Below are 13037 nucleotides of genomic sequence, written 5' to 3' on the forward strand. Positions count from 1 at the left end.
GGAGGCGGAGTCGCCGGCACCGGATCTTCGCCTTTTTTGGAAAGTCCCGGAGAACCGGAATTCCTCCCCGCCCCGGGAGGCCGCGCCGCCGCCCGATCCCGCTCGCGCTCCCCTAGTGGCCTGAGTTGGACCCACCGTGCGCCCCCTCCCCGCCAGGCCCTCCGTCTCGCACCCGAGCCGCGGCTCCGGCCGCGCGCCCCAGACCCCCACGGAGACCCGCGGGCTTCGAGTCGGGGAGTCGCGAGCCCGGCGGAGCCCGCGCCGCCGAGCCCGTATGCAAATGAGCCATGTGACGACAAAAGCCGCCTGGCCCGGCCCTTTTCCTCAGTCCATATATGGGCAGCGACGTCACGGGCATTGAGGACCTGCCCATAAATACTTAGAGCAACACTTTCCGTCTAACCGAGAGAGCAGCAATTGATTAATAGCTCGGCGAGGGGACACACTGTTATAATAACACTACACCAGCAACTCCTGGCTTCCCAGCCGGAACGCAGGAGAGAGTCAGTGGCAAATAGCCATTTTTCTTCTTTCGTAAAAATACAGCAACTTGTTTGCTAGTTTTATTTCTACTGGATTTTTTTTCTTCTTTCTTTTTTTTGGTGGTTGCTTTTAAGTGTGGAGGGCCAAAGGAGATACCCACCTCGGCTCCAGTCCAACCCCTCTCCAAAACGGCTTCTCTGACACACCAGGTAGCGAGGGAGTTGGGTCTCCAGGTTGCGCGAGGAGCAAATGATGACCGCCAAGGCCTTAGACAAAATCCCAGTAACTCTCAGTGGTTTTGTGCACCAGCTGTCTGACAACATCTACCCCGTGGAGGACCTCGCCACGTCGGTGACTATCTTCCCCAATGCCGAACTGGGAGGCCCCTTTGACCAGATGAACGGAGTGGCCGGAGGTAAGCCGCGTGTTCCCTTCGCGGGCCGGGACCCACGCAACTCGGGGGTTGTGGGTGGGGTGCGGTGCGTGTGCAGGACTTGGAGGAGAGGGGCTGGGGCGGGAGGGGGGGTCGGCGTTGACAGATCTGTCTCTGAAGACTGGAACTGGGTGCAGGAGAAACCCAGGGGAGTGGGGATCCGGATGCCGGAGCTGGGCGCGCGGGTAGATGGACCGGGTCGCTAGCGAGCCGGCTTGCGTGCGCCGCGCGCGCCCCGTTCCCAGGGGGCTCAGGAGTGAGCGTGGAAGAGGCGCCCCGCCAGACTTTGGGACTCGTGCTGGCCAACCGGCCGGCGGCATCCCGGCCTCCCCTCTCCCCGGGTAGGGGCAAAATGACGAGAAAGTTCGGGGCTCTGGAGGAGAGCTGCGCGTCTGGAGAGCCGAGCGGCGGCGAAGGTCCAGAGGAGAGCGTCCGCCGCTCGCTCCCAGGCGGAGCAGACCCGGGGGGAAGTCTCGGAACGCGCTACCGGTGCGGCCTTACGGAGCGCCCCCACCTGTGCGCCGCCCGCGAAGTGGAGGGGGCTGGCGAGGCTGGGAGGAGGGGGCGGAGGAGGAGGGCGGGACGCGGCGGGAAGTGGCTTCCAGCGAGGCCCTGCGGAGACACCCGTGCCGCCGGTTTTCGCGGCGATGCGGAGAAAAGTGGTGTCCCGCGGGTTCCCGCGCCTTTCTCGAAACCCCGCCACTGGCCCTGGGCTGGGCCGGGGACGTGCGGGTGTGGGGCAAGGTTGGAAGGGAAAGGAAACCTATGAACTCCTTCCACCGCGGCGCCGGATTCCCTCCGGCAGCCTTCTGCAGAAGCGCAGCAAGAAAGGGAGGGAGGGGAGGCACCAGAGATGGGGAGCAGCCGGGAAACCACGGACCCCTTTCTTGGGCTCCCCTCTAGGGCTTGCAACTTTGCGGCACTGGCTGGGATCTGTTGTCTGGGTGGTGTCTGCCCGGCGCCGCAGCCGTGGGATCCCCGAGCAAAGGAGAGGGAGAGACGTTTCAGGCAGATGAGGACTTTTTAATGTTGTTGTTGCTATTATTGGGTGTTTTTATTGTGGACTAGAGCCACAGATGGCTGTGTGTGTGTGTGTGTGGGGGGGGGGGGGGGGAGATTGAGAGTAGCCCATCCTGCTTTCCTGGAGGTAGTTTGAGTCCCGGACTGTACTGACTGCCACAGTGGGTCTCTGGGTAGCAATTTCCTTACCCAACTCCAAAGTGCTAAGATCATATGGACCGGGTGAGAGGGGGTGAGAAGGGATTCTTGGCTGCATGCTCACTGCTCCACCTCCATTCTTCCTTCTCCCCAGATGGCATGATCAACATTGACATGACTGGAGAGAAGAGGTCCTTGGATCTCCCATATCACAGCAGCTTTGCTCCCGTCTCGGCACCCCGAAACCAGACCTTCACTTACATGGGCAAGTTCTCCATTGACCCCCAGTACGCTGGTGCCAGTTGCTACCCAGAAGGCATCATCAATATTGTGAGTGCCGGCATCCTTCAAGGGGTCACCTCCCCGGCTTCGACTACAGCCTCATCCAGTGTCACCTCTGCCTCCCCCAACCCACTGGCCACAGGACCGCTGGGTGTGTGCACCATGTCCCAGACCCAGCCTGACCTGGACCACCTCTACTCTCCACCGCCGCCACCTCCTCCTTATTCTGGCTGTGCCGGGGAACTCTACCAGGACCCCTCAGCGTTCCTGTCCCCGAGCACCACCTCCACCTCCTCCTCTCTGGGCTACCCACCGCCTCCTTCCTACCCATCCCCCAAGCCAACCACGGACCCAGGTCTCTTCCCCATGATCCCAGACTACCCTGGATTTTTCCCATCGCAGTGCCAGAGAGACCTACACGGTACAGCTGGCCCAGACCGCAAGCCCTTTCCCTGTCCCCTGGACTCCCTGCGAGTCCCCCCTCCGCTCACTCCACTCTCCACTATCCGCAACTTTACTCTGGGGGGCCCCACTGTTGGTGCCACAGGGCCAGGGGCCAGTGGAGGCAGCGAGGGACCCCGGCTGCCTGGCAGCAGCTCGGCCGCAGCCGCTGCTGCCGCCGCGTATAACCCTCACCATCTGCCCCTGCGGCCCATTCTGAGGCCTCGCAAGTACCCCAACAGGCCTAGCAAGACGCCAGTGCACGAGAGGCCCTACCCGTGCCCGGCAGAAGGCTGTGACCGGCGCTTTTCCCGATCCGACGAGCTGACGCGGCACATCCGCATCCACACGGGGCACAAGCCCTTCCAGTGTCGGATTTGCATGCGCAACTTCAGCCGCAGTGACCACCTCACGACCCACATCCGCACGCACACGGGCGAGAAGCCCTTCGCCTGTGACTACTGTGGCCGCAAGTTTGCCAGGAGTGATGAGAGGAAGCGCCACACCAAGATCCACCTGAGGCAGAAGGAGCGCAAAAGCAGTGCTCCCTCCTCGTCGGTGCCAGCTGCTTCCACGGCCTCCTCGTGCACTGGGGGCACGCAGGCCGGAGTGCCCCTGTGCAGCAGCAACAGCAGCACTATGGGAGGAGGGTCCCTGGCCACTTGCTCCTCTAGGACCAGGACACCTTGAGACCAGACTCAGGCCGACAGCTTCTTGATGTCCCAGAGGCCCTTGGTCCACTGGAGCTGCACACCAAACACTACCACCCTCCCCTGCCCCCCTCTCCCTTCTTTGGGCAAAGGGCCTTGGTGGAGCCCAGCACTGCCCCCTTTCCCTTTAGAAGCAGGTCCTTCCTAAACGTTAGCCCACCTTAGTCTTTCTTTGGTGCGTTGACTGTCACCCTAAGGTCATGGAGAGGTTCGGAAGGCGGTTTGGTGGGAGCCCCTGGCCTAGAGGGCTGAGGCCTAACCCTGCTTTAAAGGGTTGTTTGGCCAGGTTTTGCTCCCCCTCTCTTACTTTGACCAATTACAGGTTTTTGACTCTGAATGTCAGAGTTGAGCTGAGACGTTTTGTTTTCTACAGTAGGTTGGGAGATGCTGATTCCTTCAGGTGGGGACAGCAGAGACAGAAGCAAAACTGACATGCACTTTATGGCTTGGGATTGATTTGGGGGACGCTGTACAACGAGCAAAGCATGGTCTTTATGCTGCATTGTGTGGCCCTAGAACAGTGAATCAAAGTGTATCTAGTCCTCTCAACCCTTTGAGCAATATGTATTATAAACTCAGAGAACAGAAGTGCAATGTGATGGGAGGGACATAGCAATACCTGCTCCTTTTTGAATTGTTTGAGAAACGTAAAGATTATTTTTGCAGTGTATATCCACTCAGATTTTGTGTATTTTTGATGTGCACTGTTCTCCAAGTTCTGAACCTTTGGGAAGAAAAAAGTAAAGCATTTATGACCTCTTGAAATGAGTCAGAGGTTAACTTATTTAAAAGGGATGTACATATATTCTCTGAAACTAGGATGCATGCAATTGTGTTGGAAGTGTTCTTGGTGCCTTGTGTGATGTAGACAATGTTACAGGGTCTGCATGTAAATGGGTTGCCTTACTATGAAAAAAAAAATCACTCCCTGGGTTTAGTATGGCTGTATATATCTGCCTATTAATATTTGGAATTTTTTTTTTAGAAAGTATATTTTTGTATGCTCTGTTTTGTGACTTAAAAGTGTTACCTTTGTAGTCAAATTGCAGTTAAGAATGTAAATAATGTTGCTGAACTGACTTGTTTGGTTATTAGCTTTTAATAGTCATGAAAACATAAATGATTTATTCTAACACAAAACCACTAACTGAAGTTCAGATAATGGATGGTTTATAACTATAGTGTAAATAAATACTTTTCAACAATATTTTTGCTCTAGAAATCATTTCTAAAAGATTTGCTGGATGGGAATTCAATAGTCATCTAGTGATTTTTAGTGCTTTGACCAAGCCAGGATATCCAAGTTTTCTTTACTAGCCTTTCAATACCAGCCCTCTCACCCCAAAGCAATCTTCATTCATAATCAAACGCTAGTGTTCAGGGGATTTCCCCATTACATTAGTGTAAAAGTGGGGAGGCGTTCTTTTGACTCATTGTTCCGTCCTCTATAACAGCCTATAGCTTCTCACCACTCCTGAGTGGGCTCCGGAAAATAAATACTTACAAACAAGTGCCCACTCAGAGGCTGCACACTTGCAACTGCTTTCAGAACCCTGACCAGGGGCAGGCTCTCAGGCGAAATGTGGCTTTGTGGAAAGTGTGGTGGCGTGGTCAAGCTGGGAATGACTTTCAGGTTCCTGGATTAGTCTCATGACCACAGAAAGCTTTTTGAAAAGCGCTATCACCTCTTCAGATCAAAAATGCATTCAGACACTGCTGATGAGTGTGTTAATGGGTCGCCAAAGGAATTACCCCAGGACACATTTCTCCCTGATTATCCCTATTGGGAAGGATCATTCATCTGCCATAGGTTTGGTGGGTCTAGAGATTACCAAAATACCCAGGCTCATTAGATAAGGTAGGTGTACACCAACCCTAAAATTTCAAAGAGAATTTGAATTAAATAGGCAAATATTGTTCTCCATGGTACTGGATGATGGTTTGCAAGAGAACATTATGGGGTTCATTTGACTGCAAGCCTTTTGCAGTGATTATAAAATATAAAGCCACCAAAAAAAAAAAAATTCTTTATGAACTTACTTTTCTCTAAAATTGGGCCTAAATACTTAACTTCACCCACTGCTTCTGGATCCTTATACAAGTGTAACACAACACATTGGAGTGACCACTATTCAGCTACACTGCCTGAAAACCCTGACCTGTTTGTCCTGGCTGATAATTGATGGCCTGTACTTTAGCAGAGAGCAATAGCTACTCCCGGAAGCTACTTTGCGTCCTTACTAGCACTAGAATTTGAGTTCTAATATGTGGAAGTAATTAACCCTTTTCTTATTTCTTCCCTGTCCAAATTTCAAAGATGTACAATACCTCTTTCTATAACTACTAAACAGAAGTTTCTAAACTTCAGTGTCCGATTTGCTAGTGACTGGCGTTATTCTTAGGTTCCTATCTCCTAGCTTGGCCAATCCTTGCGTGGCCAATTTTGTTTAACATGTACAAAACTATGCCACATTTTGATAATTGTGTTTAATGAAGACTTCCCTCCTACCAAAATTTCATTATATTAATATATAGCACACCTAAGTTTTATAAGATCTGATTGTCTTGCCAAATTTTAATTTTAGAGCAACCTCAGTCAAGAGAATATAAAGTTTGCAAGACTAAAAAAGCTTTTCTAAAAAAGGTAAGATGAAATAAAATTTTATGATAGTCAAATCGGTTACATAATCACTTTTACACTGACATGGGCTTGGTGAAGTGGAATAATATACTCTAAGGTGTTTTTTGAGTCCACCTTATGACTTTTACTCCTTGATTTCAACATGTTAGGTCAATCTTTAATTGGATTTTACTTTTGGCTTGACACATTCAGTAGTTCTCACTGGTATCTCATTTTTTATTTTGCTCAAGAAATAAAGCATATAAAGCTAAGTTGGTTCCTTCTTATTGCTTTATTGAATAATATTATTGATGCTTCAGCTGCTACTGGGAATTCTTATTAAAAATAAACTTCTGGAGAGTAATTCCTTAAAGATCATAATGCACTAGAGATGGTTCAGTAAACATTAAAAATAGATCTATTAAACCTAAATAAGGTTTTCAATTATTCATAAACAAGGCTATTTAACTTCAATATCCTAACTGCTAATTAAATTAAGCCACACTGTTAGGTATATTTTAAAAATGACTGCAGTGCTATTTTAACAGTTCAATACAATGTGTGTGTGTGTGAGAAAGAATGGTCAGCATCATCGTAAGTGCCTAAAGTGCCTCCACTCTAAACAATTAAACAAATTTTACAGTAAAAGGAAAGACAAGAAAATATTTAAATCCAAAGATTCTTTCCTTTGTGGGTAAAAATACTTTCGTTTCCTTGCACAAGTTTATTTTTCCTTAGGTTAAAAAGAAAACATTTTCTGTTGCAGCAAAATAGTATGATTAAACATTAAATAGTTTCAGATTATGTTTTCAATCAACTGTTTCAAAGCTCACTCTCAAGGAAATTTTAAACTTTAGACTCTGCAGGCCACCAGTTGTTGGTACATCATCTTGCAGTATAGACCATGAACCTTTAACAGCTAGTAAAAATGTCATTTGTAGCAAGTAATACTTTCCTTCTCTATTTTGCAATAATCAAGTAAGACTTACCTATAAACAATTTCAAACATGCCTTTATTTTCCATAAGTACACTGATTTTAATCCAGAAATGTAAACATCTCTGGATCTGAAGATTCAGTATTTATATGGGGCTTAACAAAGGATTTCCCTCTTTGATAGTAGAGGCCTCATTGCACTAAAGGGATCAGAGGTCCCGAATTCAGACCAGGAGAGTTACATGAGTGTTACTATCCTCATGTTAGAGTTCAATAGCAATGGGCAGAGCCCTGGATTAGAGATATATTGCTTCTTCATCAAGCTATAGAGCCATAGCACAAGATTCAAAGTCATTTGGAAAAGATGAGTGATGACAGAGTCCTCCTGGGATGCCAAGACTGAGGTACCTATAAGTGGACAATGTAAAAGGAGGAATACAAGGTGAAAACTTTGGGAGAAGTTAAAGGATATTAATGTTAAAAGGTCAGAAACCCACTCCTGTTGACAAACACATGTTACTTTAAAAACAGGCTCACCATTTTCATTAATAAACAGCAATTGGTATAAACAATCCATGCAAATCAGGCTTAATAAAAAAATCAATTCTCGTAAAGTAGTAGGTAGATAATACTCTCCATTGATATAAGTGGCCATTGATATAACCAGAAAATTAAAAAGCTTTAGAAGTATTAGACAACTTCTTACTCATGAGAGGCAATTATTGAATGTTATGCAACCGAAAAGTTAAGTGATTAGTATCATTGTGCTCATTAATCTTTGTAGGGAAGACAACTTTTTCCCACAGTTGTTACTAAAACAGTCTATATTGCAGGAATACATGGAAACACAATAGCAGCATATGAAGTCACTCATGACTAACAGTTTATGCAGAAAAGTGCAAGGTTTTTCTGCACATTTGTCTTTGTAATAATAGTCTTTTCTTAGTGGCTCATTGAAACAGGTTACATTTTGTGTTCACCATTAATTTATTCATAATTTATTAGTGAACCAAAAGTTTCACTGTTCCTCTTGAACTAAATTAGAGATATCATATTGCTGTTCTGGCCTGCAACAATTTCAGTTATTCTTTTGAAAAGCACCTTAGTTTTTTTCATTCAACTTGCTTATACTTGAGAACTTTAAGACTTCTCATAAAGAAGTTTGGAAAAAATTTTCTCCTTTATTATTGTGCTATTGCCAGAATGGTTAATTTAATGTACTCCAGGTTGTATGATAACATACACATTACTATACACAATCTTAATAAGTTAATCTTAACTTTTTGCTACAATATAATTCAAAACAGGTAGGTATGTGATTGTTAACCAAACACATTCATACTGTGCTATGAAAAACACCCATTTGGTGAAGTTTTCTAAGAAAATCGTTTGCATATCTAGAACTTATTTTCAAACTGAATGCATGAAGAACTGCTTCAAACTGCAGTTACATTAAACTACAAGTTATTATTAAACTACACCAGAATGTGAAGCTACCATAAAACAATGTTAGTAACTCTGGAGAATATTCTTGGTGTTATGCCTGTGTCAGGATTTATAACATAGTGGCATGTCGCTTTGAATAAGCATCTTTTTTTTTTTGGTAAATAATAATTCATTGAGAATTTGCTTTTTCATTCTACTTAAAAAATTGGGAACAAATATCCCTTCACTCTGGGCCTCTGTAACCCAGTATGCATAAAATGGCAAAGGCACATACTGTTTTCCTACAGGGTCCACACTTTCCACCAATAGCAAATCTCCTTTATTACAGATATTGGAAGTGGACGGCCACTTGGGCAAGTCAATCAAGAGGGCTTAGACAACAGCTGGGCAAATTTTAATGTGTTTATTTCTACAATTTGTTATTAAGTTTGTGAAAAAAGGAATCCTATAAATAGTGAAAAGGGGGAAACAATAGTGCTTCATGGCCGGAAGCAAATGGTGTCAATGTGTTTGTAAACAAGGTCAAGTTGCTCAGACTGTTAAAAGGACAAAAATAAAACTAGTTACAGATAGCACAACTGTTCAAGAGGCTGGGAGTGGGATTTTTAGTGCCCCAAAATGGCCAGCAGAATAATTAATTCTCAATTGGGGAGCTGGGTCACCAGTGCCTTGTCTCTCTCCCTACAGAAAACCACACTAGATGAAGCAAGCTCTGGGCTCTCTCCTGCTGGAGGGAGAGGGTTCTGAGAACAGGGCCACCAACAGCACAGCTGTAACCACCAGCTCTCAGGAACATCAGGTGTGAGAGAATCTGAAACACTCGTCAACATTTTCCTCTACTTTTGCAGGAAAATACTGGAAGTAAATAGGGACATGGAGTTCAACAGCTGGCCAGGGGTGTTTTACATTCAGTTGTTTGGAAGCATACTGATTCAGTACCTCTGAATCTTCTGGTTAGAAAATACAGAATTACCCTACCACCTTATACTATGACAAAGAAAGTCACTTGAGGGTAATATAGTTTTTGCATTAAAGGTGAATCTGCAACAAGAAATCTGCTCAACTCACAGATCTGGGGACTCACAGGGAAGATAAGCTCTATGTGGCCATTTGTCACTGAGAAATGCAGGTGTGCATTTCTTAGCAGATGCTGCCGGAGTAAACCAGATGTGGCTACTGGGCAAGGGGAGGAAAGACAATCTTGTCCTCTACATGCATAGTTATGTTCTGGGGATGATCCCCCCAACTCTGGAAAAATGATTTCATTTTCACAACGAATTAATCAGGCAGGGCAGCTCACTTAAAAAGTAGCTCATCTCTCTAAACCTCGTTTTTGACCAACGACTTGAACTAAAAACCATTCAAAGCACTGGGTCATGCAGTCAATAAAACTATAACAAGGAGCAAAGGGCATAAGGACATAAGTGGAAAACAAGCCCTATTTACCCAAGGCCAAGGCGATGGGGGGAGAAAACCTTTCCGTGTATTTTGTACAGAATGGGAACAAAAGAAGACTATTTTTCATTATGGCTTTAGGATGGAAGCGCTTCAGATAGCCCCCTGCTCCCCTCCCCCCAAATCAAAACCCTGGTGGCAGTGACAAAGCCAGGAAACAACCTCGCCTCCCCCGCCCCCATAACCGTGCCCGGTGGCTGCAGTCCAGTCGCCCGCGCTTCCCAAGGCTCCCGAGGAAGCACTCCAGCCCACTCCAGCAGATCCAATGCCCAGGTGGCCTGGGGGTAGGGAGAGAGCCCTTGTGGTGGGTTTGCTGGCAGCCAGGCCCCAGATCTGAGTAGGCATGTCTTCAGCTCCCCGCTCCGGGGCGCCTGCGGCTTCAAGGGACGACCTTGGGACCTGGATAGGGCTCCCCCTCGCACCAGAAGTCATCAGCCTGCGGGGTCTCAAGGAGCCACACCTCCCGGGGCAGGTCACAGGTCGATCCGGGGGCCTCCTGGGCCCTGACGGGTTCCAGCACCCGGTAATAGTGGCAGTCCCGGCCGTCGTCGGGGTCGTAGGGCGGGGCCAGGATGTCCAGGAAGGCAGCGGGCCCGTCCACGGCATCGATCTGGTGCAGGTTGTCCCGGTGTGGCGTGAGGATGCAGGGGCCGCTGGCCTCGGTGTACTCGGCCCGCGAGCGGAGCACGCCAGGCCGGGCGGCGTCCCGCTCGCGGGGCTGCAGCGGCGGCTCGAACTGCTGCTCGGGCGGCGGGGCCCGCGGTCGCTGCCCGCCCGCCTCCAGCTTGTCCATGCAGCTGATGCGCACGGTGCCGTAGAGCACCTTGAGCATGCCGTGCATGCCCGGGTGGTCGTGCAGCGGGATGGACGTGCCGCTCTTGAGCAGGAACACGCCGAGGCTGAAGCCGTCCGTCTCGTAGATGTGCATGTAGGTAACGGGTGGCAGGTTGGGTGGCAGCGGCTGCAGCGTGGCCTTGCGCGGGGCGATATTCAGGTCCTCTGCGCGGACCTGGGTGAGCAGGCTCTTCAGCTTGCTCAGGTTCTCCGGGAAGCCCTGCGGCATCGGCGCCTCAGGGCCTGGCACCGCGCCGCGGTCGGAAGCGCTGCGGCCGCCCCCGCGGCCTCGGAAGGTGAGGCACGCCTGGCGGGCGATCCGCTGGATCAGGGAGGCCATGTTGTCTCGGGGCAGGCACGGCGGTTCCTCCGAGTGCCGAGGCCGGCCCCCTCCTTTCCTCCGCCCCTTGCGGTCACCTGCGGCCGCCACGGCTGCGCGCACCCGGGGCGGGAGGCCCCGCAACTACCGGCTCCTAGGGCGCGCGGGGCACCGCGGCCGCTAACCTCTGCAGCCACGCGCTTGCAACGGCCGGGCGCTCCTGCCTCACGCCCCCTCCGAGCGCGCACGCGCCCGGCCCGCGCCCGGCACTCGCGATCCAGGAGCAGGTACCGGCCAGGCGGACCGTGGCGGGCTTTGCCTTAAGCCCGAGGCTCCATTGATGCGGCCCGTACCTATGATGGTGGACAGGCGCTTCGAGCGCCTTGCACAGCATGCTGGGACTTGTAGTTCGGTAGTCCGCATGGGCTCCGAGTGAGTTCCTCTGTCAGCTGGAAAAAAGGAGGATTCGTTTTGTTGGTCATAAAGCGACATTCCTTCCAGGTCCAAGGTGTTTTGAGTATTTGAAAAAAAAAAAAAAAAAAGGCGAATTGGGCGCAAGAGAAGTAGCCAGTTAACTACAACTCCCGGCAGCCCCTCAAGCTGGGGTGACGCACTTCCGGCAGGTGGCTTGCAGCTTGGTGGAGGCTTTTTGGCCATCCCGAGGAGCAGGCCAAGAGGGTCGATAACCTTTTGACGCCGCTCAGTCTTGGTCAGCCGTCCAGCGTCGCTTTTCTCTGGCCTCACTCCTGGGAAGGAAGCCGCTGGGTTAACTTTAGCACCTCGTGGCCTCCTAGGCAGCACTGCGGGCTGCGGAAATTATGGGAGGGCACTTTCCTAATTTTTTAAGTTTCTTAGGAGATGAGAGGGTCGAGGCCGTCCCTAGTGGTCACAGTGACTACTCTGCACAGCTGTCCCCAGCTGTTGTTTGCATCAGTGTCTGATGACGCTCCTCTTCTGGTTACAGAGCACAGTCGTGTTTTTTGTTTTTTTTTTTTGGTGGGGGGACTCCAGAGGCCCTTTGCTGTGGTCACGGGTTCTGTACACTAATGTTTATCAAACCTTTGTTTGCCGAAGAAGCACCTGGTTTTGGCGGGGCGGGGGTGAGGGAGGAAGCTTTAAAAAATACAGATTGCTGGTTGCCATACAGAGATTAATGCACTAGAAGGTGGTTATGGCGCATCCTGTGACAATCAGGCAAGCTCTTAACTCTGAGTTCAAAATCCTTTTGGACTTCCAAAGTTAAACATAGGCTTCTTGTTCATTTTGTAATTGGAGTGGTTCAGCAAATCCTTTTCAGTTAAAAATGGCATGCTTTTTTATAGGGGGCTATGTAATCTAAATAATGCACACTCAGGGTATGCTAGCACTATGTTAAGTGCATTTCCTTATGGATGTTATACTGTTTAATCCTCACAGCAAGCACTATTATTCCCAGTTTGCAGATGAGGGAGTAAGTTGCAGGAGGATAAATTGCAGCGCCTAAACAGCAGAGCATACAGTTTTACCAAAACCAGTAGCATGAATTGGTGTTAAAAGCACCAAATGTGGAGGATATTGTTTTTCTGTCTTACAGTGCTACTTTATGTCTTTAGGCAGACCCTACCCTTTTAGATCTTACTTTATTCACTTGTAGAATGCTGGGGTTGGGGTGAGAGTCGTTCTAAACCCTGGTTATTTATCAGAAGCCCATGGGGAGCTTTATAAAAGTAAATATTTGGGCCCTGCTCAGAGGTTGAGCGTAGACTTATGAACCAGGAGGTCACGGTTGGATTACCAGTGAGGGCACATGCCCAGGTTGTGGGCTCCATCTCCAGTGGGGGGCTTTCAGGAGGCAGCTGTCAATGATTCTTTCTCATCATTGATGTTTCTACCTCTCTTTACTTCTCCCTTCCTCTGTGAAATCAATAAAAAATATATTTTT

General features: G+C 49.0%; 2 protein-coding genes across 2 annotated transcripts; one reads left to right on the top strand and one right to left on the bottom strand.

The window, feature by feature from the left end:
• The first annotated feature begins 419 nt into the window (after positions 1 to 419).
• Positions 420 to 4839, top strand: EGR2 (early growth response 2). Its single transcript, XM_079793920.1, has 2 exons — positions 420 to 898; positions 2229 to 4839. The coding sequence occupies exons 1-2, from the start codon at positions 733 to 735 to the stop codon at positions 3485 to 3487; spliced, it is 1425 nt and encodes a 474-aa protein (XP_079650046.1). The 5' UTR covers positions 420 to 732; the 3' UTR covers positions 3488 to 4839.
• Positions 4840 to 6529: 1690 nt separating this feature from the next.
• On the bottom strand, positions 6530 to 12056 carry ADO (2-aminoethanethiol dioxygenase). The gene has a single exon (XM_079793379.1). The coding sequence runs from the start codon at positions 11135 to 11137 to the stop codon at positions 10343 to 10345; it is 795 nt and encodes a 264-aa protein (XP_079649505.1). The 5' UTR covers positions 11138 to 12056; the 3' UTR covers positions 6530 to 10342.
• Between the last annotated feature and the right edge of the window lie 981 nt (positions 12057 to 13037).

This window comes from Cnephaeus nilssonii (assembly GCF_951640355.1).
Source record: "Cnephaeus nilssonii genome assembly, chromosome: 16".
Lineage (NCBI taxonomy): Eukaryota > Metazoa > Chordata > Mammalia > Chiroptera > Vespertilionidae > Cnephaeus > Cnephaeus nilssonii.

Bases quoted from the DNA above. Each gene is read 5' to 3' on its own strand.
- EGR2 (XM_079793920.1), top strand. From the start codon at position 733: ATGATGACCGCCAAGGCCTTAGACAAAATCCCAGTAACTCTCAGTGGT. The intron at 899-2,228 runs GTAAGCCGCGTG...CCTTCTCCCCAG, and splicing joins GATGAACGGAGTGGCCGGAG to ATGGCATGATCAACATTGAC.
- ADO (XM_079793379.1), bottom strand. From the start codon at position 11,137: ATGGCCTCCCTGATCCAGCGGATCGCCCGCCAGGCGTGCCTCACCTTC.